Here is a 25278-nt window from a genome sequence, read left to right as displayed (position 1 = left end):
CCGTGCACACGTGGAAACCACGGAGGACAGCCGGGGACCACTGGGGAGCTGTGGGTGGAGCAGTTCCCCGAGGAACGACGTGCCTGGACCCAGAAGATGGTGAACAAGGGGACTGCTCTTTTCCTAGTGTTCTTATGTCCTTTAACTGTTCACAGTAAATAAGGACTTGTTTGGGGTTTTATGATATTTGTAGAAGTGAAATATATAACAGTAGCACAGGGCCTCACTGTGAGGAAGTTAAACACTGTTTGAGGCTAGATTTTGGTAATGGAGGCTTAGAATACCACTAAAACATAAAAATATACAGCTTATGAGCCAAAAGAAAAGATAAAATTAGAGTGGTGTTTAAAGCAAATCTGAAAGCGTGAGAAAGAAGAGATTAAAGAATAGATGGGCCAGGCATGGTGGCACACACCTGTGATTCCAGTGGCTTGGGAGGCTAAAGCAGGAGGATCTCACAAAAGTGAGGTGCTAAGTAACTCAGATCCTGTCTTGTGGCTCAGTGGTCAAGTGCCCCTAGATTTAATCCCCAGTACTTAAAAAAAAAAATAGCAAGTTAATGGACTTAAATCCAACCCTACTGATGATTATATTACATGTAAATGTTATTAAAATTCAAATAAAAAGGCAGAGATGACCAGATTGGTTTGAAAAAACAGACCCTGCTGTATATTTTCTGTAAGACAGTTTAAGAGGAAGAAAGAGTACTGTGCAAAATGAAGAAACAGGAATACATGTTGGATATGAGTACAATTGTCCTTATTTTCAGGTCAAATAATTTTTTGCATAGAACATCTTAAGAATTAGTTTTACTGTGAATTGTTTAGTTCAGGCAGAAGAATTTTCTCGATGGACGTGTGAAGTATGTATCGGGAGGGGCAGATCACATGTGCCCCAGCCAAGGCAGGAGGTGGCTTGAAAGTAACATTTCAACTAAGTGAATTGAACAAGGTTGAGGATACAATTTTAGATGTAATACTATTTTATTAAATTAAAAATTAAACTTAAAATGTATGTATAATAGTGTCATACAAAGTATTTAGCATGAATAAAGGAGATGCATCACATGTCCCTTGAGTCTATAAAACAGGGCTGAGAGAGAAAAGTGGATGAACCTTGGTCATCAAACTTGCTATGCCAAGGTTAATTCCCCAGAAGTTGTTCTAGGTGTTCAGTTCCATCAGGCTTTTAATTACCAGCTGAGGTTAAAATTATGTGATCAGTGAAAGGCCTAGAATATTTAATCTTGCAAAAGAAGAGTGACATTATATGACCTAACCTTATCTGATTTCAAAACTTCCACAAATCTATAGTAATGAAGACTATAATATGGATCATAACTTAAAATAAAGGCCCATACTTTTGAGAGGGTAGGCAGGGATTGAACCTAAGGGCACTTAACCACTCAGCTACATCCCCAGCCCCCCATTCTCTTTCTCCCCCTCCCTCCCTCCTTCCTTCTCTCCCTCCCTCTCTCCCTCCCTCGTCTTGTCTCTCTCCCTGTCCCCTCCTCCCTCTCCCTCTCCCCTCCTCCTTCTCCCTCTCCCCTCCTCCCTCTCCCCTCCTCCCTCTCCCTCTCCCTCTCCCTCTCCCCTCCTCCCTCTCCCCCTGCCCAGGGCCTCCCCAAGTCGCTGAGGCTGGCTTTGAACTTGCAGTCTTCCTGAGCTGCTGGAAATATAGCACACCTGCCAAGGCCCTTTTATAGCTGTTTTCAGAAAGATGCTAGGGTCATCAATGAGTAGAATATTTTAAACAAATGGTAGTTAAACAAGTCGATACCCAACTTCAAAAACATACTTACCTTAACCCCTGCCTCACACCATTGATTTGAACTATAGCATATGCTTAAAGCCAAAACTAAGTTTTAGAAGAAAACATGGAAAGAATTTTCATGATTTGGGTAGGAAGACATTTCTTCTTACATGGGCATAAGGCCTGGAGGAAATTGTCATTGTTATTAAAAGTAAGAGACTACATGAAGAAATAGGCAAGCCACAGAGTGAGAAACTTGTCCATAACAGTATACGAAGAACTTCTGAGCAGGCATGTGAAGTCGCCTATAATTCTGTAATAAACGCAACGCAATAACTACCTGGACAGAAGATCTTCTCTTCACAAAAGAATATGCACACATTGGCCCATAAGCACATGGAAGTGTTCAGAATCGTCAGTCTTCAGGGAGATGCAAGTCAAAACCACAGTCTGCATCTATCTGAGCAGGACCGCAACTACCCTGTGTCCACAAAAGAGTAGCATCCCAGCCTCTCTAGGTGTTGCCGGGTGTCCACTGGTGTGACTTCTGTATAAGAGGCCAAGTAGCTCTTATTAAAATCAAATGTCCCCATGCCCAATTACCCAGCATTCCCACTCTTTGGGTTAAACCTAGGAGAGAGAAAAACCTGTATCCACAGAAACACATGAAATGTTCCTAGTAGCTTTATTTTTAGTGGCCTGCACTTGGGGATGTGCACCTGTATAAGAATGGACACAGTGACAGACATGTCCCCATAGAGCTGCATCCCTTCACGTCTGCACTAGGGAGTGAGCTGCAGACTTGTGACCACACAGTGAGTCTCAGCCTTGTGTCCAGTCAAGCAGCCAGACGCAGGGAGCACGTGCTTCTGTGATGGGCAAATCTGATCTGGGGTAGAAAGAACTGGAAACATGACTACCTCTGGGGCTGTGCAGGAGGTAACTAGCTGGGAAAGAGGCAAGGGAATGTTCTGGCAGGAATTCTTCACTGTGGTCGCACGGGTGTACATGATTGACAAGACCACCAAGTGGTGGGCTGACCATCGTGCACTTCATTGTGTATAAATTCTGCCTCAAAGGGAAAAGCGCTAAATTGACATTGAACTCTTGATTAACACTATATGAACTAACGTACTTGGGCACAGTAGGTGGAAGTCTGCAGCTTATTTTAAAATGCAAAAAAAAAAAATACTAGGATGTAGAGATCTGAGCTAAAGTAGTGTAAACTGTTAATTGTAGCTGCACTCTGATGCACCTGTGATTCCCAGCTATCCGTGGGGAGGCTGAGGCAGGAGAGTTGCAAGTTGGAGGCCAGCCTCAGCAACTTAGCAAGACCCCATCACCAAAAACAACAGGTAAATTATATAACCTGGGTAGCAGGCATATGGGTAGTCATTGTGAAATTATTTCAATTTCTCTGGAGTTTTTGTAATGAACTTTTGGAGGAAAAAGGTGAACCTTATGGTCCTGGAAAGTGAATTTTGGGAAAAGATGATGAAAACTGGCCTCGCTATCTGTAGGCGAAGATGTGGCTTCCTTGTGGCACTCTGCCCCGCAGACCTCTGTGTGTGCCTGTCAGTCATGTTCCTGGAGATGCAGTTGTGGGCACGGGGAGTAACCTGAGCTGAATCCTGTGGCCGTGGTCCCATTTGTCTGGACCCTCGCTGAGCAGGGTGTATCGGGGACCCTCTGCTGCCAGCCTACTGTAGGAGCAGGGAAGGCCGCACATGAGGTGGGCTTGAGTGACTCTGTGGGCAGCAGATGGCCAACACCTGAACAGGTAGCACCATCAGAGCTCGTAGGCCTTAAAGCAGAGGAAACAGGAGAGTGAGTGGCCGCCTGCTTCACGTGAGCAGCAGAGACCATGGGGAGACTGGCCGAGGTGCTCAGGCTGAGACCAGAACAAGGAAGGAGCAAAGCCACGTGAAGCTCTAGGAGAGATGCTGCCGGGAAGAGGGCCGAGCCCCGCTATGAGCTGGGACCGCCCAGGAGAGGGTGCACTCCAGGCCAGCCCAGGACCAGGACCAGGTGAGGGGGCAGATGGGGACCGGCCCGCTGAGGGCCATGCGAAGGACAGTGTGCAGCCTGGTTCTCCAGCCTGGCAGCAGGCCAGTCGTGCCTCTGCTGGGCAGGAGGAGCCACAAGAGTAGCGGCGAGACTCCTGTGGGAGCCAGGAGTAGAGTGGCGTGCCTGGGTTCCGTGGTGGGCAAGGCCGAGTCTGCCTGGGACTTGGGTCTGCAGTGAGACCTGCCTGATGCCGGTCTCGTGGCCTTGGGGCCAGGCCTTGCATTCCATGGCCTGCTCTGCCAGTGGCCGAGTGGGCGGGTGGGTGGGTGGCTCCTGGGCATCCTGGTTGTCCCAACCACAGATGCTTCCCCTGGCAGAGGACCCGGAGCCACGTCCTCAGACGGCAGCCCCAGGCTCCAGGCCACCCAGGGGCTGAATTGCAGCCGCAGGTTGAGTGGTGAGGGCGGAGGGCTGTGACGTTAGACTGGTCTGTCCCAGCCTGCTCCTGTTGGACTGGGGTCGCTTTGCTCTGAACCTCAGCAGCTCCTGGTCCTGAGAAGGCTTTGCACCCCCTGCCCACCGGTTCCTGAGTCTAGCTCTTGTGAGGTGAGCCCACAAGTGCCACGCCATGGCTGAGTGTGGCCCCACGCTCGAAGTCTGTGTGCGCCAGGCCAGGCAGCCCCTCCCGTGTGGGCAGAGTAGGACGGGCACTTCCAGGCAGCGCTGCCTTCTCGGCAGTGGTGAGGAGGCTTTATGGGCAAGTGAACCACCCCACCCCCAGTCCTCAGGTAAAATGAGTCTCCAGGACCAGGGACGCAGGGCTTCGCTTTCACAGTGGCTCTTTGCCACCCTGTGTCACGGCTGCCCTCCAGCTAAAACACCCTGCGTCCTCCAGAGACACCGTGTCTTGTTACAGTCTCCTCCCACACAGCACAGCTCTGAGGACAGGGTTCTGCCTCTCGGACCTGCACTTGGGCTCAGGCAGGATCGGGCAACAGGACCTCTAAGACCCACGGCGGTGGTGTGAAGTGGCTGTGTCAGCTTTCCGTGGCTGTGACAAAGGACCTGAGATAAACAGTGTAGGAGAAAAGGTTCATCTGGCTCATGGTTTCAGAGACTTCAGTGCATGGTCACTTGGCCCTGTGGCCGTCAAGCACATCATGGCTGGAGCCTATGGCGGGGGAGGCCTGTTCACCTGGTGGCCACTGGGAGGCAGAATAAACAGGGCGGTTCTGACATCCCCTTCAAGGTACCCACCCCTACCCCCTGGCACCTGGGCCCCTTCCTGTTTTCGTCACCTCCCCATAGTGCCATAGGCTGGGGACCAGGCCTTCAGTAGGTGGCCTCTGGGGCATCCTTGAGATCCAGAGTGCAGCACGGGGAATTCCAGTGGTCACTTGAGAGTGGAGACAGCTGGAAGGGCAGTGTGGAGGGCAGAGAATGTGGAGCCAGTGGAAGAACTGACCCACAGAAATGAGTGAGGGAAGGCCGGAGGGGACCTGGTCAGACTCTGGCAGGGTGGAGCGTCCAAGCCAGCCAGTAGGAGAGGCCACCAGCTGAGGCCACTGTGGCATGGCCAGGGGACTCACAAGGCCAGGGAGCAGCCCCTGCAGTGCTGTAAAGAGGCTCTTCTGGGGGTGGGTGTCCCCCAGGGGGAGTCCAGTGTCAGATGTTTCCTGCCCCATGGCTACAGATGATCTGACTATACTGTCCCCTCGCATAGAGGCTGCATCACCTGCTGGCGCCCTCAGTAAGGCCCAGGGTCTCCACTTGTCTCGCTCCCCTCCCAGCCCTGCCCACCTGCAGGTCTCAGCTCCAAAACCATCTGCTCAGAGCTGTCCATAACAGCAGGCCCCCCAGACCCTGCACCCTGCTCTCCTGATCTCTGCAGGTTAGGTGGGTGCTGAGCACCCACACCCCCACACCCCCGTGGCCAGCGTGGGGAGCTGCTTGCCGACTGTTAAATAAGGAGCAGATCAATAAACTCATCATTAAATCCACACCTGTCCACACTGGTCCCTCCCCCACACCGAAGGGTTCCCACTGGGAGAGCAGAGAGACTGCCTGTCCTCTAGCAGCTGCCACTCGAGCCCGGGCAGGGTGGGGTCTGCGGGTACAGAGTCCAGCCTCCAACCCCAGGGGGAAGAGGGTGTCTCTGAACGTGCGCTCTGTGGTGGGAAGGGCTGACCAGAGAGTGGATGTGATGTCTGGGGCAGAAGCCAAGGGACCAGAGGAGCCGCCTGCCCACACGCCCAGCCCCAACCCCCACCCCCAACAAGGGCGTGGAGGCACCTGAACCTGCCTGCGGCCAGGCTGCGGCCAGGCTTCGGGGTGCGCCTGCCTGGCTCCTGTGTCCAGCAGCCTTCCTCGCCCCCTCCCCGGCCTGCCTGCACCCTGTCCCCTGCCAGCCGCAGGGTGGAGCCACCTGCCCTGCTGCGCCCGCCCACACCTGCACAGCCTCGTCCTCATCTGAGTAGGTGAGAAACCAAAGTCAGCTGCACAATTTGAGCTGGATTCCATCAAAACTCAGTCACGACGTCTTTTGAATTCCTCAGCTGCCCTGAGGCAAAGGCTCAGTGTTGATACTGAGATTAATCCCCACAGAGCCCCTCATTTCTCTGCAGAGAAATTAAAGCTTGCCAGTTTTCCTTTTGCCTGTCCTTCTGACAGCTCTGTCAGTAATGATATGCCTTCTCCGTGGCGTGATCCCCGTCCTGTGGTAAAGAATAATTCATTAAGAAATTAAGGGCCTGGCTCCTTTCCGTTGGGTTGGTCTTCAAAAGTTAGCTAATGGCGATGGCAGCATGATTATCAATGAAAAATTATTCAGCACACCTCAGGGCTGTTCCAGACAAGCTTGAGAAGCCGCCTGGGTGGGGATCAGCCAGGCGCACCCACCCCCTCCAGGTTCGTCAGTGTTCCCGGAAATTAAGTCGGTGACGTTGACTGTGAGGTGTCTGCGTGCAGGGCCAGGAGGCTGGGTTGTGCACTGCCCCAGTGCGGGGAGAAGCTTATTTTCAGACTTGAGGAGCAGCGTGAAGTGTCTGCTCACCATGCTGGCATCGTCTCTCTCTCTCTCCTTCTGGGGGTAGCAGGAGGAAAGGCTGGCAGGAGGCTGCCAAGTGTTCTTGATGGCATGCAGGCGGGCTAGGTTCCTCTGGCAAGACCATCAGTGGTCTGCTGTGGAGTGGCGTGGGTACCCGTTCTGGGGTGCCTGAAGCTGGCAGAGGGCAGGTGTGACCGGTGTGGGCCTTGCTGCCTGACCCCGGGCGGGGCGAAGGGCGTCAGAGGTGGGGAAGAGGACTTCACGTTGATGTTGAGTCACGTGTTCTGCCCCAGTGTGGTGACAGGCTTGTGCCTGGAGGGGACACTCACAGGGTGAGGGAGCAGATGGGGGGAGCTTGCTGTTCCCGTGAGCAACCACTTCAGGGCTCTGCACCACCCACCTGCAGAGCCTGAAGTGTTGGGAGGGAGGGAAAGGGCCGGCGCTGGGCAGCAGCTCTGTGGGGCCAGGGTGTCGAGTATGGTTAGAAGAAGCTCCGCAAGGTCGGTGCCCTTCCCTGTGATCCACCTGGCGATGCGGGCGACCCTGGGGTCTGTGCCCTTAACCCCGCCGGCTCCTCCGTCCTCCCTGCTCCTCCGTGTGTTTTACACGGTGTATTCCTCTGTATTTCTGCTATTGTTCAGAAACCATTAACCCTGATCAAGTCGGTCGTGCGGCTTTGAGCTGAATGACAATTACTGGATGGGTAATGGGTGTCACTGTGTAATTATTCACATTCCTACCAAACGCTCACAGTTTAATCATTTCTCTGTAGGCTTCCTTAAGTTTGTGCTTAAAGTCTTAGGCATAATTCTTTGGTTAAATAAGTTTAGGAGGCTCCAGGTATTGGGAAGGTGAGTGCAAAGTCGCCCAGGTGGCGCTGGAGGATGCTGTCCCTCCCTCCTGGGAGCCCGCCTCGGTGGCCGGGCTTGGGCACCTCGCTCTCCGTGAGGCAGAAGGCTTGTTTCCGGGGCTGATGGTGGGATCCGTCTGCCAGATGAGCTCAGAGACGGAGTCCTGGTGCTCCAGCACCAGAAGAGCCTGGCCAGCTTGACCCTTCTGCTGCGGACTCCTCCGCAGCCCACTTCCCTCTTCAAAATGATTGAGGACCCAAAGGGCTTTTGAACATGAGGGTTATGTCTGTGCACTTAAAATATTCGAAATTAAACCTGAGGTTCTTTTAAATGTGTTAGCTGATTTACAAACAACAGTAAATTGCCGGCCGGTGGCGCACACCTGTAATCCCAGTGGCTCAGGAGGCTGAGGCTGAGGCAGGAAGATCCATGAGTTCAAATTCAGCTTCAGCAACAGCGAGGCGCTAAACTCAGTGAGACCCTGTCTCTAAATAAAATACAAAGTAGTGCCCCCGAGTTCAATCCCCGATACCCACCCTCCCCGCAAAATAACAGCAAATCTGCCGTAGGTGGTCACACACAACACCTTTACACAAAAATAACTTCCCCAAGGCAAAAAACACTCTCCTGGGGAAGGTGCTGTTGGTTTCCAGTGTGTGCAGATCTGTCTGTGGCCGGTCCTCGCGGAAGACGGCGAGGTTCTAAACCAGCTGGGCGTTAACCTGCCACGATGACATGGTCACAGGGCCCCCCAAGGCACCTCTGAACTCGGGGAGAAAAGGAGAGTCAAAATGACAGGCTCTCACTGTGACCATGGAACCGCTGTGACCTCCCAGGTCCTCTAAACTCCCTGCTTTGAGGACCACTGTCCTAAAATATCAGAAAGCTCTCTTACTCTTGAAAATCACTCACGTTGTGGGTTCCTGGTTTCTTGTTTTGTTGTTTTAAGTCACGGTGGAACTCGCCCTTTCTGGTGGACAGCTGCAGGTGCGTGAGCTGGGCTGCTTGTCCTTCAAAACACCTCACGCTCCTGCTGGCCAGGACCCCCAGCATCCTCCTGCCCGGACCACAGTGCCACCACGGTGGAAGGATCAGAAGTAGAACTCCATGTGGCCCTCAGGGTCAGGTCAGCACTGCCTCTCAGGTGTAACAGGGCAGACCACTGTCCCTGGGCCCAGGTTTGCTCACTGTGGCGAGGACCGTGGCGCTCCTAAGGACTGCATGGGGGACATGGGCGCAGCACCCTGTGTGGCAGCTGCTCTGTGACCGTCAGTGCTGCTGTAAGGACCTCTGCTCTTGAAGCAAACTCTCAAAGTTTCTGGATAACATCATCTTCAGAACGCTCCCAGGGCCGTCCCCCCAGCCTGCTGGGAGCCTCCAGGAACTTGTCTCTAAGGCCTTCAGCCCCTGCTTTGCGTACCGCCAGGTCGTTGTGTGCCCAGAACTTCATCGGGTGCTTTGGAGCACGTCATGTTGGCAAAGTTTCTTAACAAGCATGGATTTCACTCTTGGAAGAGGTCCCAAACCCAGTTCGCCACCTGTTCATTGGTCAGCGGAGACTGTCCTGGACCCAGGGGTGCTGAGACCACAAGCGAACAGGCCGTGTTCACCTGAAGGCATGTCTGTTGGCCCAGTGGACAGGACCTGAAGAATGACATGTTTTCTGAGAAATGACGGCTCTCCCAGGGTTATGCTGAAAGACCCCACACCTTCACCCTGAGAAGGGTCAGTGGAAGGCTCAGTGTTTTTGGCCAAGGCGCTCCCTCACATCCACGACGGCCTTCTTCTGCCGTCCTCCGTGTCTGGCTGGTGGCCAGGGCTGGGAGGTTGCAATACGCAGACCCCCAGACCAAAAGGCCCCAGGCAGAGTCACTGCACTGGGACAGGCTTGCCTACAGAGGTGTAGCCCACCCGCACCAGCTGTCAGGTCCGTGGGCCACCTCCAGGCTGAGAGTGGTGGGCGTGGGCCAGAATTCCCGAGCCCGTAGGTGGCCCACAGGCCAGGTGGCAGCCTCCGTGGAGTTGTGTCACACAGCTCTGCAGAGTGGACGACGGGACTGGGCACCTCACAGGAGCAGTGGTTGGGAGGTGGACTTAGGTTCTCTGAGAGCCAGAGCCGGGTCAGAGGGGTGCCTGGACAGGCTACCCACCTCCGTATCAGTGTCCTGCCACAGCTCAGTGCCCCCAGAAGGATCCAGGTGCCCCTGCAGACCTGAAGAGTTACTGTGAACTCCACGTCTGGGGCGGCCCACCTGCCCACCAGGGAGAGCCAGGAGCCTTCCAGGTGAGCGGGAGGCTCCCTGTCTTGGTGTCGGTGGATCTGAAGCCGCCCTTTCACCTCTGTGGCCTCGGGTCACTCCACCCATCCTGGAAGGGGTTTCGGGCTCAGGCACAGGAAGTTCTGGGGTGGAACTTTACATTTGTGAGATCCAGGGAGCCCCAGTCTCAGAGAGCCTTCCCACACCCCGCCTCGAGGACAGTTTCAAAGCTGGAGCATCACCATCACCTGGCCAGGCCCTGGCACACAGGACCCAGGGTCTCCTGGCTGATGGCTGCATCCCCAGCCCTGCATGAGACGCTCACCAGCTTCCTGTGGCCAGGCTGGGCGACACCCAAGTGGTCAGTTCTAGGCCCTCCTTGCTCTCTGAGACGTTGGTGCTGTGCACCGAGCCCTGCCTCCTCCCACAGCACCTGCTCTGATCTCCACAGTGCTGAACGCTGGGCAGAGACCTGTGAGCTGGCCTGTCCCCTGCGAGCTGGTCTGCCAGAGAAGACCTCCCTGGCGGTGGTGCCGTGAGGGCGTGGTGGGAGGGCGCGCAGGGGAAAGAGCTCCAGAAAACGTGACCTAGATTCAGTTTTAAGTGGGAAGCACTGCTCCCTGGTGTCTTGAACTTGGGGGAGGAAACTTCTTTGATTAAAGGAAAGGTGACGGGAGAGCATACTTCTCTTCATCTTCAAAAATTTTTTTTAAATTAACAGTAAAATTGGCTTTCCATGGTGTACAGTCCTGGGAACCTCAGTATAGTGTAGGTTTTTTATAATGAGCACATAGCAGAGTTCTGTCCCCCAAAGGAGTCCCTGGACCACCCAACTCTGGGCCACCACCCGTCTGTCCTCCTCCGTTTGGTTTTGTGTAAGCTAAGTTATCTAAGTGGACTGAGACCATGTTCTCCTGTCCAGCCTGGCTTCCTCACCCAGCTTACTCTGAGACTCACACAAGTGGTTGGGTCTGCAGTTGATTCCCTTTAATTGTTGAGTGATGGCCTCCATACGGATGCACCTGTTTGTCTGGGTTTTTTATTTTGGCCATTCTGATAGATACGTAGTGGGTCTCACTCTGATTTTCACTAGGTATTTGCACATCTGTGGTGATGGTTGTTTAGTACCAGGGATTGAGCCAGGGGTGCTTAACCACGGAGCCACACCCCAGCCCTTTTGTTCTGTTATATATGACACAGGGCCTGGCTAAGTTGCTTAGGGCCTGGCTAAGTTGCTGAGGCTGGCTTTGAACTTGCACTCCTCCTGCGTCAGCTTCCTGGGCTGCTGGGATTACAGGCATGGCCTCTGTGTCTAGCAGTATTTGAGCGTCTTTCTGTGTGCTTGTTGACCCATGCCCCTCTATAGCACTTACGTCAAGTCTTCTGCCTGCGTGTTAATTAGGTAGATGGCTATCTTGCTGTCAAGTTTGAAGTTATTTACATATTCTGGATATGACTCTTTCCTTAGACATTTTATTTCCAAATATTTATTCCCAACACTGAATTTCATAGATGCACTACTTTTCATTGAAGCCCAGTTTTTTTTAATGGATCATGTTCATGGTAACATGTCTAAAAACTCTTTGCCTAAATCCAGGTCATAAATATATTCTCATATTTTAAAATGTTTTAGTTTAGTGTTTTACATTTAGGTCTATGGTATAATTAAGTTAGTTTTTAATAAGTCATGAGATTTACATCAGGGTTCAACTGTTTGCCCATGGATATCCAGTTTTTGTGCACCCCTCTTTGAAAATAATATTTTCTCCATTAAAACACTTTTTAACCTTTTTTCAAAACATTTTTTCAGTGGGTCCATTTGAGAAAATATCAGTGGGTCCATTTGAGAAATCTGTATTTTATTCTATCAAACTAATAGTATGTATCTGTGAATATTTAATTATTAAAATAGCATACTAAGTCTTTAAACCTATCATTATGATTTCTCCAACTTTTTGTCTTTTTTAAAAATTATTCTAGATATTTCGCCTTATATATTAACTTTAGAAATAACTAAAATTAATAGTCACTCTTTACAATATAGTTTCCTTATATTTTTAATGGAATGGCAGCTAATAAATAATTTGTGGAGAATTGAAATCTTTTAATATTGAGACATGAAGTTCATGAACATGGTATGTCTCTTCAATTGTTTTGTTATTCTTTTGTTCTTGTTTTGTTACCATTTTGCAATTTTCTACAGATCTCATAAACAACTTGTTAGATTTACATCTAAGTATTTAATTTTAGTTGGAACCATTATTATGTAAGTGTAATTGATTTTGTGAATTTGTATCAAATGACCTTGCTAAACTCACTTATTAGTTCTAAAACTGGGGAAGGGGTGATTCCTGGATATTTTCCTATAAATAATCATGTTTTCTCTGAATAGGAACAGTTTGATTTCTTCTCTATAAAATGAATGCCATTTATGTTTTGATAGGGTTGGTGATTTTAGGGAGGTTTGTTTGTTTGCTGCTTTATTGCAAGGGACAAGACTTCCACTAAGACGTTCATTAAGAATGGACGTTCCTGCCAGGTGCAGTGGCACATGCCTATAATCCCAGCAGCTCAGGAGTCTGAGGCAGGAGGATTGAGAGTTCAAAGCCAGCCTCAGCAATTTAGCAAGGACCTAAGCAACTCAGCAAGACCCTGTCTCTAAATAAAATACAAAGTAGGGCTGGATATATGGCACAATGGTTGAATGGCCCCGAGTTCAATCCCTACAAGATGCTCCATGTTCATTTTGAATACTCCGAAGAGTAGTTCATGCTGACATCTAGCCCATTAACAACATGGATCATTCTTGCCCCTTCTGCTTGCTTATCTGTGACCTCTCACATTGAGAAAATTGGCTTTCTCATCCGTCCATCCATTTAATTAGTTTTTCAATTCCAGGACATATATACAGCTGCATCATGAGTTCAATCCCTGGTACTCCCTCCCGCCCCCCCAAAAAATAATGGACATTCTTGCCTTATACTCAGTCTTGAGAGGTGGCACTAAGATTTCATAATCAAGTATGCTCTTAGCTATTGGCTTTTTGTAGAGATCTTTATCAGGTTGAGGAAGTGCATTCTATTCCTATTTTGCTGAGAGTTTTTATCATGAACAATGTTGAATTTTGTTGAATTTGTTTTCCTGCTTCAATTGTATGATTATGTATTCTTTATTAGGATTTTAATATGGTATAGAATATCAATTTATTTTTAATGGACTGTTTTTAGAACAGTTTAAGATTTACAGAAAAAAATTGAAGTTAGTAGAGAGTTCCCTGATATCCCACACCCATTGTACCTATTTATAAAGTATGCCATTTATATTTATTGGGATGATATTTATAATTGGCATCTTACATTAATATGACAATTTGTTATAATAAGTGAGCCAAAGTCAGTACCTTATTATTAACTAAAGTCTATACTTTTCTCAGATTTTGTTAGTTTCTTAAACTCTTTTTCTAATCTATATTCCATCTAGGATACTACAAAATATTTAGTCATTAGGTGGCCTTAGGTGCTTCTTGGCTATGACAAGTTTTCAGGGTTTCCTTGTTTTAAATGACTAAAGAGTTTTTAGGGGTATGGACCAATATTTTGTAGAATGTCCCTCTTCTGGGGTTCATCTGTTATTCCCATCGCTAGGTTGTAGTTACTGGTTTTAGGTCAGAGGACTAGAGGTAAAGTGCCCTTTCCATCAGATCACGTCCACACAACTCACCACTGTCGATGCTGACCTTGATCATGTGGCCCAGCAGTGTGTGTGAGGCTTCCTCACCGTGAAGTTGTGCCCACTCCTCTCTCCCGTGCTCTTTCACAGGAAGTCACACTGCTCTTCTCCTCCCTCGTTTATTTTCTCAGTCATTTTTATATCAGTCTGTTCCTTCAACACCACATTTTGCTGCTTGGATTGTTTCAGCTTTGGCCATCGGGAGTTCTTTCGGTTTACTCCTCTGACATACACCCCTTGTTGTGGCTGTTTGCTTTTAGGTTTGTTCATTTTCACTTTGGTGTTAGAAGCCAAGGTCTGGGCGCGAGGTGTACTCGTTGCTGATGGGACGTTGTTGCTTCCAAGTCTTCTCAGCTGACAGACCACAGAGTGGGTGTGTGCACTAGCCCATGTGCTGTGTGCATCATGAAAACTTCATATGCTACCACCCGTGTTGGTAAGGAGCCGAAGAGTAGTTCATGCTGACATCTAGCCCATTAGCTACATGGATCATTCTTGCCCCTTCTGCTTGCTTATCTGTGACCTCTCACATTGAGAAAATTGGCTTTCTCATCCCTCCATCCACTGAATCAGCTTTTCAATTCCAGGTCGTACATATAGCGTATCGTGATTTTTAACGCACATGTTCATGGAAAACAACTTCATCAGCTGCAGTAAGTGCTTATGTCCACTGCCTCTTCCTTTAGTTGTTTCCAGATTTACACACACTCTGTGCAACACACACCCTGCTCACCACAGTGAAGATGTTTAATGTTTAAAATGCAGTTAGATTCTTGTGACGTAGTCTCAGTCCTTCCCAGGGTCCCCCATCTGCTACACGCCGTATCACAGTTTAACTACGCGTGTTAACTAGGCTCACTCTATGCATGGTCCATATCTGTGGTTTGGGCAAAGGTGTGATGTCATCTTTCCTTCCTTGCAGTATCATACAGAATATTTTGACCCCCCCCCCAAATGCTCCCCTGTGCTCTGCCTTTCCCATCCTCTCCACCCCACACACACTTCCTGTGCTCTTGGCAATGACTGATCTTGCTCTTTGTGGGTCGGTCTCTTCAGACTGTCGCACAGTTGGGATTATGCACTGTGCACCCTTTAAAAATGGCTCCTTCCACTTAATAGTACACATTTAACCTTCCCCATGTCTTTTGTAGCCTGATGACTCATTTTAATAATATTTCATTACATGGACCTATCATTCGATTGTTTGCCTGTTCCCCTGTTGAATGGAAACTTGGTTGCTTAAAATTTTGGCTAACAAATAAAGCTTCTGTAAACATCCATGGGCAATGTTTTGTGAGGACGTGAGGTTTCAGACCAGTTGAGCAAATACTTGCGGGTGTGATTTCTGCATCATGCACTAAGACTCTGTTTAGCACCGCCATTTCTTATTCCTGGCAGCATCCCTGACGTCCCACATCCTTGCCCGCAGGTGGTAGGTCAGTGTTAGGATCTAAGTTGATCTTACAGGGAGGTGTGTAGTCACACACCATTGTTCTAATGTGCAATCACAATGTATTTCCCTATGCTTACTTGTCATTTGTATTTCTCCTTTGGTGAGGTATGTCTGGACTTACCTTTTTTTTTTTTTTTTTTTTTTTTTTGGTACTGGAGCTTGAACTCAGGGGCACTCAACCACTGAGCCACACCCCAGCCCTATCTTGTATTTTGTTTAGAGACAGGGTCTCACTGAGTTGCTCAGCTCCTCACCTTTGCTGAGGCTGGCTTTCAACTCGCGATCCTCCTGCCTCAGCCTCTCGAGCTGCTGGGATTCCAGGTGTGCACCACTGCACCCAGCCCTGGACTTACCATTTTTAAGTTGAATTATTTGATTTCACCTTGGATTTTTAAGATTTCTTTGCAAAACCCATATCTGACAGTAAACCTGTGTCCTGAACACACAAATATCTTCTCTCGGACCGTGGCTTTTCTTTGTGGGTCCTCACGTGTCCTGTAATGTAGGGGTGTTTCACTTTAATGTTTTCTTTCATGGTGTTTCCAAAGACGCTTCTCCAGATCCGTGGCCACTCTCATCTCCTGCTCCGTTGCCTTCCAAGAGTGTCTCCATGTGGCCCTTTAGGGTCGGGTCTGTGGCCTCTTCTGAAGCTCTATGTAAAAGGTAGCTTCTGCGTCTGGATTCTCTCTTGCTGGGGGCTTGGTTGCCATGGGACCAGCTGTTGAGAAGAGGACCAGCCCCGCCCTTCGCCAGTGGCCGTGTTGTATGGTTGGCCCTCCACCTGTGGGTCTGTGCCCCACCTGGGCCACCTGCCGTCATTGCCGTAGCTTTCTATGCCATTCAAATCTCACTCACATCAGCCTTGCTTTCCATGACCGCCCTGCGTAACTGGTGCCTTGTTCTGGTCGCATGTTGCTAGATTAATTCTCCAGCACTTCAAGGGTTTCATGTCCAAGTTCACAGGAGATCTGGTGCAGGCCATCGTGTCCTCTTTTCTGCCTCCTCTTTCTGGTTTGATGATGGGTCCTGCTAGTCTCACAAAGGAAGGTCCTTGGAAAATCTTTTCTCTAACTATTGTAGAATTTACTGGTGAAGTGATCTGAGTCCTAAAATGTTTTTTTCAGAGTGTTTTAAACTATAGACTCGACTTCCTTCCTTGTCGTGTGGTTGCTCAGACTGGCTGCGTTTCAGTCTGGACGTTCCCTCTAGGTTCCTCATCTCTACATTCCCACCGCTTCCCCGGGAGAACTTCCAGACTGGGCGGGGGTCCTCTGGCGGGTGCTTGCTCTGCTCCCAGGACTTTCCCTGTCCACCAGTTGGTCTGTAGTGACCTGCGTGAGATGGTCATGTCTTCTCTCCATCAAACTGTGCATCTTGAGGATGGGACTGGGTTACCTGCGTGGCCCAGCTGTGAATGGATCTAACTAGGCAAAGAGCAACACAGGGTCAGAGGGCCCCATCCTGGCAGCACAGGATTGGACACAAGTTGGATTTCTGTACATGAAGTCATTCAGAGGAATACCAGATCGCCTCTTAGATACCGTGGGGTTCAACTGTCGCTTCTGTTGGTCTGTATCTGTCAAGCACACCAGTCTTGCTAGGGATTCATTGATTCATTGGGTTTTTTTACCCTTTATTATTTCCTTCTTTAAGATTATTTTGCAGTTCATTTTGGGTTTGTTTGTTTGGTTGGTTGTTTTACTAATTTGAAAGCTTTTCTTTTTCTAATTTCTCAAATTGGGAACTCAGATTATTAATTTGAGATCTTTCTTTTCCAATATAAACATTTAATACTATAAATTTCCCTCTAAGTATTGCTTTAGCTCTGTCCCATAAATTTAATTTTTCATGAAGCTTAATACTTTTTCATTTTCATTCTGTCCAGGGGTTTTGAAATTTCCCTCAAGCTTTCTCTTTGCCCTGTAAGTGGCCTACTCACCGTCCAGAGGTCTGCAGGCTTTCCTGTCGTCTTTCTCGCGTCATTTCCGGTCTCACTGCATCAGGACCCGAGGACACAACTCCTTCCTTCCGTCTGCTCTGGGTGGCTGAGGTTTGCTTTGTGACTCGGGCTCCTGGCCTGTGCCACGTCTTGGTCTGAGGTTCCAGGTACACTTGAAAGCACGTGTCCAGCTGTAGGAGCAGGACTGTCCACGACCCACACGTCAGTGCCCTTCGGTCAGTGGCCTTTCTCGGTTTATCCCTGCCGTTTTCTGTCTGCTGGTCCACTGGCTCCTGGGAGAGAAGTGTCCAGCATCCAAGCCTGGCTGCGGATTTGTCTCATGCTCCGGTTTTCCTTGGAAAGGAGCATAATGCTTCTGAGTGGCCCGCCAGCCTGTGGACTTCCTCTGCCCCCAAGTCCCCTGCATCTTGGTGCCGTTTGCTGGGGCATTGTTCCCCTCCGTCCCCTTGGCCTATCTGGGGCTAGCATTTAAAGTGGATTGCTTCTGGACAGCAGATGAAAGAAGCCAAAGGACCAGAAGCTAATGTCTGTCCTCTTCTGGTCTCTTCGTGGCCTGTTCTTTTGCACTTAACCCGGTGATTCACATGTTTGGATTTGGGTCTGTTTTGCTCCCTGTCTTGTTTCTCTGCCCCTCTCTTCCTCCTTTTTGACTGTTTTACCTTGTTTTAGTATTTCATTTTTCTGTTTTTTGTAGACTTTTTCTCGTAGTTTCCCCATGGATCGCTCTGGGGGAGGCGATATTGTGTTCAGTCAACCCTAAACCCTTGCTCTGGCCAGTTGTGTGTTCCACCCACCCAGCGTGGCCCTGCGTGGCCCAGCGTGGCCCGGCGTGGCCCTGCGCCTCGCCCACTGTGACAGCACCATCTGCAGGGCCTCCTGTGCGCTCGCGCCCTGCGCTGCATGTTTTGAAGAACTTGAAAAGCATGGCGGCTGCGGCTCTCCATTCTGCCTGTTTGAAGTTCCAGGCCGCCCTCTGGCGCCCTTTCCTTTCTTTCTAAAGAACTGCTTTTAGCCCTTCTGAAGATCAGGGCTACTGACAGCAAATCTCCTCTGCTTTTCTGTTGTATCTGAGTGTCTCCGTGTCAGCTGCCTTCCTCGAGGATCTCTCGAGTTGCAGGTAGAATTCTGAGTTTCCGGTTCTGGTCTCTCAAGACACTGGAAGTGCCGCCTGCCGCCCCCAGCCGGGGTTCTGACTGCCACGTGGATGGCTGCCCCCACCTGGGATGAGCTCCTTCCCCCGTGGCCTTGAAGAGCTTCCTCTGGGTCCTCGGCTTTCTGCCTTCGATCGTCATGTGTCTGGAAGTGGACTTCTTGCCCTGCTGGCGGTTTGCAGTGCTTCTTGAATCTGTCGTTGATGTCTTCTGCCAAACTGGGGACATCCAGCTTGCTGGCTTTTTTCCTACCCCACACTCTCTCTTCTCCTGCTGGAAATCCAGTCACATGGACACTAGGTCTTTTAACTTTGTCCCACGTATCCCCAAGACTCTTCTTGGTCTTTTAAGTACATGTTCTCTCTCTCCAGCTTGGGTGGTGTCTCTGGGGTTGGCTGCAGCCATTTATCTGTTCTCTTTTCTTTGCGGAGTCCTCACGTGTTTTGTGAGGACTGATCCCATGAAGAGTGGTTTATAATGTGGATTATTTATTTTTCAGCACTAAACTTTCTACCTCATGGTCCTTTGCTTCTGTTTCTTTGCTGAGGCTTTGGGTCTTCATTTGTTTCAAGAGTGTTTTCTCTTCTTGCAGCATTTCTATAACACATCCTTTAATGTGTTTACCAACGATTTCAACTTCTGTGTCAGCTCAGCCTTGGCAAGTGACAATTTATCTTTTCCCCAGCAAGTTGGGATTTTTCAAATTGTTTGCACACTTAGGAATTTTGTGTTAAAACCTGATCATCTCGAATAAGACTCTGGATCTTGCATAAATCCCATAAGTAATGTTGGTACTTGGATTTCAGGAGATAATCAGCCTGGTTAGAGTTAGTCCATAGGTCCCACCTGGCCTTCTGTGGGTTGTGATTTCCGTGTCCATCTCATTTATGGTCCCTTTCCAATCTGTCCACTTGTGTACCATTCGACACCCAGTTTGAACTTGGTAGTGCCTAGCCCTATACCAGTTCTCAGAGTTTGGTTCACGGTCAGAACCACCTGTGCACAGCTCAGCATGTGAACAGCTCACCTGGACACAGGAAAGTGTAAACAACCTTTTGGTTGAAAGACTCCTCCTTCTTCCAATCTCCCGCATAGCTTCCAGTTCTCAGGGCTTCCTTTTCAGTCCCCCGACACACAAGTGTGGCTTAATGAACCCAGCTCTGCTACCTACTTCCAGTGACTGAGCCCAGGTCAGGGTGGAGCAGCAGAGAGGAAAAAGCAAAGGGTTTTGCCACCTCCCAGGGCCACACTTTCCCATCAGAAAGGACGTCTCCTTCTCAGGGGTTTAGGCTCTTGGGCACCAGATGCCACTACACCACCATAGGATTGCTGGGGAGAGCTGAGGCACATGTTCAGAGTGACAGCGTGGGGCAGGTCCCCTTCTCTAGACTCTGCTGATCTCTGTGCTCAGGTTCCAGGAAGGGGCTCGGGGGAAGGGACGGGAGCAGTGTGCCGCCTCATCTCACCTGCACCAGAGCCTCCATCGCTCTGCTCCACTTCATTTCCAGAGGCTTATTCTGGCTGCTCTTGATGGCCAGGCGTCATCAGGCCGAATAGCCAGGACTCGTGCCTGCTCCAAAGGAGTCCTGATCCCAGCTCGCTGAGACTGTGTGCGGAATTCTGCAGCAACTGGGTGCTGGTCTCTGTGGCCAGCCAAGTGCGTGGACACAGCCCAGCTGCTGGGATGATTCCTGAGCAGGGCCTGCATTGGCACGTGGCGTGTGCACCTTAGCTGTCTCCTTCACTGCAGCCTGGCCAGGGAAGAGCATCAGGGACAGGGCAGCTGACAGAGGGCCCCTCTGCGGCACCTGTTTGATGAGGTGGCTCTTGCCATGATGCCACCACAGGGGAGGACAAATGCCCAGGACAAAGAAAGGACTCACCTGAGGTCAGCAGAGCAGAGCCAGGCTAGGCTGACCCCTGACTGCTTCCTCCCCTGCCTGCCTGGCACATCGTGCCATCGGCCCTATCAGAGCCACTCTGGCTGGCGGCCCACCCGCAGGCCACCTTGAACTCCCGGCCACCGTGCACTGCTCCCCTAAGCCTGGGGTTAAAGAACGGCCTCCAGCCTCCCAGCTGGCGAGGCACAGTCCAGGTGGATTTGGTTAGAGTGTGTGTCTAAATAGCCACCCGAGCCAAATGAGAGGGGACGGAGCTCTGAGACCCAACTCAGCCTGCAGCAGAGGCCGCCTAGACCAGCCACATCAACACGGCCTGGTTCCTGGAGCCTGGAACAGGCTGGAGAAGGGGTGGGGAGCAGAGGAAAGGAACACCAGAAGGTGGCATGCAGAGACCGCCTCTCACTGCACTGGGGCCCACTCCCCGGAGAGCCATACTGGAGGAGGATGGTATTTCAGTGGTTGTACTTTGAGCCACCCAAAATGACTGGGCCACTGAGGACATGGAGTCCTTCAAGACCAAATTCTATTTTCCACACTGATGTGTGCTGATTTTTATGAGCAAATTTTCCTACACTGTAGGATGATGTGCCGGGAAGCATTGGCCCCTGCTTGTATGCTGGTGCAGTACAGCGTCTGACTGTGCCTAGGCAGGGGCTAGAGGCTTTGCCTTTGAGAGGTGCACAAACTAATTAGCACCCTTGCTCCCTTCAGGGTGAAACAGAATTTTAAGATACATTTGTGATAAGATATGCTCAGTTGTGATGTATTGCATTCTTTGAGCTATGCTGCCTAATAAGTCACACTGTGTGTACCTGTTCAGAGATGGTTATTCCATGATGAGCCAACAATGAGCTGAGCATGTTGGATACATCTGCTCCTATGTGGATGTACCATGGTTTCCTTATGTGATGCTTTTCCACCTAGAAAGGTGCTATGGAATCTGGCATCCTGTGTCAGAGGAGAGCTCAGTGGCCCCTCTCTTTCTTGGCATGGCTCTGCTCCGGTTGGGTTCCCTACCTCACGCTTTATTTGGACAGGTTTAGGGAAGACCTCCAGTCTGTTCTCCCAGAAACCTCTGCCACGCCCTTGCCCAGGTCAGAGCACAGAAGACAGGCCACCGACCCTGCGCCTTCCACGGAGGGCGGGGCGTGGCCCCTAAGTTCTGCTGTGTCCAGGGTTGCGGGTGCTGCTGCTTTGCCAGGAGGGCCCGCCCGCTGGAGATCCCTTTCCCCAAGTGGCACCGGGCTGCCTCGGCCGCCCGCCACCTTGCCTCTTCTCCTGTTCCCTTTTCTTTGAGTTAAGCGTAACAACATCAGTAACAATCACCATTAGCACTGTGACTTCAGACCCCTTCTGAAGGGGCGACGGTAAACAGTCTGTTTGCCCAGGGAAGCCTCCCAGTGCTCGGCACTCCCACAACCCGTGCTAATGAACTCGGAGCTGCTAATGCGGTTTCTTCAGTTAAATTGATTCATGAATTTTGAAGAGAACATTATCTAATGAATTTTCTTTGAATAGAAAGCAATTAAAAGGACAAATCAGTCTGATTAACCCCAAAGTCACCCTCCTGCCACAAATGGTGTACAGTTTGAAATTATATCATAAAAAACTAGAGCACATTTGCTATCTTTGTGCCCTCTACTAATCCATGTAAATTAATGAACAACAAAGTTAATTTCTTTGATGACCCTTTTCTAGCATCACCTGGATTATGCTGATGTTTAATTTGCTTAATGTTATAATAAAGACTAAACAGATTTTTTTTCCCAGTGAAGTGATTATCGTTCCCTTCAGTTAAGAAGTGATTTTTATTATTTAACATGCATGTAAGGGTGTGTTTCCTTTAAGAACCACATCGCACTTTGCCAGCCTGGCACGGGAGTCCTGGGGCTCTGTGGAGGCACTCTGGAGTGCTCCTGCCCGAGGAGGCCTCCCCTTGGTGGTCGCGGTTCACACGCGCCTGCCCCCGAGCACTGCAAGCCCTGGGATGGAGGACGTAGCTCTGTCCGTAGTGCTCCTGAGCCGCCTCCGGTCCCTTCTGGAAAGGCCCTACATAATGACTCAGAATGGGCTCCCCTGCCAGGTTTCTGCCCGAGGCGCTCCCGCCCTGGAAAGGGTTCTAAAGCCCAGAGGTGGAGGGCCAGAGGTGGCCGAGGGTTCTGCTGGTCCTTCCAGCAGCAGGTCATCACCCATGCGTCTGATGTCGTGCGAGGAATCAGTTAAAAGGGGGATAGCTGTTTTAATTTTGCAGCCCTATTCGCCAAGGTCGCCACCCAACCTGCTGCCATGGTGCTTGGCATTGGAAGCAGTGACTCTCGCCGGCTGACTGCTGGAAGGACGGCTTGCGTGATGTCACACAGAGCCCGTCCCTGGCTGCTCTTTCCTCTGTGTCCCAGCTAGAGTTGGAAATTAACCAGCCATCCAAAAGGTCTGCGGTAGGTGGGCTGGCAGGGACCCTGGCGATCCCTGGTTGAACCACACCCGACACACAGGTGCCGCCTGCGGGAGGAGCGTGGAGCACCATCCTGCATGAGCTCAGAGGGGCCGCGCCCTGCTTTGTGCCAGCCTGGCCAGGATGACTCGCGCAGTGCGGAGGCCAGCTTTTAATCGACTATAACACCTCTGTTTGTGTCGTTGCATTTTCTGACCCCGGACTGCAGCTATTTATATCAGAGCTGCTGGCACCACTTGTACAAATAACGTCATCTGTATTCTTCCTTTCAGACTCTTTCACCAGACAGGTGTTGTGGAAGCTGCTGAAGGTTGTGAAATTCGGAGAAACGGTTTCTTACCAGCAATTAGCAGCCCTGGCAGGCAACCCCAGAGCAGCCCGCGCCGTGGGAGGAGCCATGAGAAGCAATCCTGTAAGTTCCGGCAGGTGGGATGATGACGCACATGTGCCGGGATGAGGTACACCTGGGTGGAGGACAGAGGCGCCTGGGCCAGGTCCTTGCGCCCCAGCTACCTGAGTCCCTCGTCATCCCAGCAAACACGAAAGAGGGCAGGACCTGATGGGTGGTGGTGGAAGGTCCTGTTCACTTCTTCACTGCACCGCGGGGTGTGTGGTGCTGTTGTGTGGCCAGCACTCCAGGTGCAGAACAGAACACAGCAGACAGAACACAGAAGCCATGCATGTGGCCCTCACCCTCCAGGAGGATGGCTGGGCGTTAGAGCGGCCCCACCTCCCCCGGGGTACACCCTGGGTCCCTGGGCCTCGGGGGCATGAGACCCTGTCTCACCAAAGACTGACGGTACACAGGCAGCGGCTCCCAGGACTGCCCCTCCCTACGGTCACCACTGTGAGTCTTAGACAGGTTTTGCCAAGCACCAGATTCTCAGACCAAGAGAAGTCTCCTGTCCTGATCTCATAGGACCAGTGGGCCACTGGTGGGGGTGCTCAGTGCTGAGCCCCCCCCACTCTCCATCGGGCCTCCACCCCTCCCAGTGGGCAAGATTGGTTCCATGCAGTGGGTGAAGAGGGCCAGGCTGGAAGGACTGGAACCCAGTGGTGGACATTAAGGGTCCCCTGTCCACATAGCCTGCAGGAAGAGCCACCCCACTCCAGAGCCCCTGGAATGTTCCCACCTGTTAGCCCCTTCCAGAGGTCTGCCTCTCCCTGAACGGCGGGGGTCTCCAACATGACAGAAGAAGGCCACCTTCCCAGGGAGAGCCCTGCTCATCGCATCATGGGATGGGAACTTACTCAGTCCCATAGAGCTCACTTTTTAAAACACGGCTGTGCCTCTGCAGTGTTTTCAAACCTGTTTCCATCCCTGCTCACAGGGGAGAAGCAGGCGTTTTCACACCACAGTGGCCGTTCCTGCCACAAGCTGCAGCAGCCCCAGGGCAGAGCCCTCTGGTCTCTAGGAGATGGCAATTACATAGCCCTTTTGCACAAGACGCATTGTTATTCTTGAAGAGGCAGCTCCTGTGGGTTTGTGGTGGAGCACGTTGTCTCAGTGTATACCCTCATCGGGGGACATTTTCTGCCATATTGAAATACCCCAAATTGTATGGTGTGAGATGCACATGAACCACATCACCTCCTGCTGCTCCGCTGCTGTCTGGGCTCAGTGGTGATGGTGGGTGGTGCTCAGTGTTCTGTCCTGTACTTGAGGTGCGTGTGCTGTGGGTACTGGCCATACCACTGGCCCTGCACGGAGGTGTGCATTACAGGGCCTGTGGAATGCTTCCGAATCAGATGTCTGAAGATGGTTTCTGACATCTCAACAAAGCCCACTCTCCATCCTGGCTTTGGAAAGCCACCTCCCTCTTCCAGGTCATGGTTCAATCTTGAAGCCTTGAGCTCTGCGGTAGGAGAGGCAGCTCGGATGCTGCTGCTCTCTGGCTCCATTAACACTCCTCCAGAGCGCAGGATGCTCACACTCTTGACGCCTCCTTCTGCGTTGCTGCATGTCCCCTGAAGGCAGTGCCTCTCCTCTGCATGCCTCTTGGGTGCAGTGGGTCCTTGACTTCTCCCCCACGGAGGCTTGACTCCTCCACCAGGCCAGAGAGAAGGTGGCTGTGCATTTCCCTGGCCTCCCCTGCAGCAGGAAGCAGAACCAACCAGGTGATTTAATATGGGGGGCAGTGAAAATGGGCATTTTGTACAGTTCCTTCTGCACACCTGAAGGTGGAGGCCGTCCCATAGCACGCGTCAGTGCTCCTTGCTCCCTTGGTGTGCACAACTGGCTTCATCTATGGCCAAGGCGTGCTCCCATGACTGACATTCACAGGTTGTCCACACCTCCCACCTGCCTTTTGTGGTGCCAGCAGTCCCTCCTCACACCCTGTGATGGAGATTCTGTGACTGCTTAGTGACCTGCTCCTGGCAATATTCAGAAACATTTATTGTTCTGCAAACCAGCATGGCTTTCCCCTGCTATTAATCTCTATGAACGTCTCTGTTCAGATACAGCCTCAGTCACTGAAATTTATAAAATAGGGTCTCACCGGGCTTTAAACTCTTAATGCCCACAAAGAGCACATATGGATGTCCCCATCATGTGCTGAACCAGGAAAGGGGGTGTCAGTGAATCAGAGGGAAGGTTTTCTGGGCACCTGTCTCTCACTCTCTGAATCCTTGACCCTCCTATGTTAGGGGTGGCCTCAATGTTGCGGAGCTCTTCCATGGCCCTCTACAGGCTTCTGCCAGTGCCAGCAGGTACCA

At 50.8% G+C, this 25278-nt stretch overlaps 1 protein-coding gene across 4 annotated transcripts in view; it reads left to right on the top strand.

Moving 5' to 3' along the window:
* Mgmt (O-6-methylguanine-DNA methyltransferase) overlaps positions 1–25278 on the top strand; it is a 227458-nt gene that overhangs the window by 197009 nt on the left and 5171 nt on the right. For all 4 annotated transcript variants that reach the window (XM_021723283.3, XM_078024202.1, XM_078024199.1 and 1 more), the window contains one exon: positions 22833–22972. In XM_021723283.3, the coding sequence (XP_021578958.1) occupies positions 22833–22972 (140 nt within the window). The remainder of the gene's footprint in view (positions 1–22832; positions 22973–25278) is intronic.

The sequence above is a fragment of the Ictidomys tridecemlineatus genome, chromosome 1 (genome assembly GCF_052094955.1).
Source record: "Ictidomys tridecemlineatus isolate mIctTri1 chromosome 1, mIctTri1.hap1, whole genome shotgun sequence".
Lineage (NCBI taxonomy): Eukaryota > Metazoa > Chordata > Mammalia > Rodentia > Sciuridae > Ictidomys > Ictidomys tridecemlineatus.
This window is presented reverse-complemented; position numbering and strand designations above follow the sequence as displayed.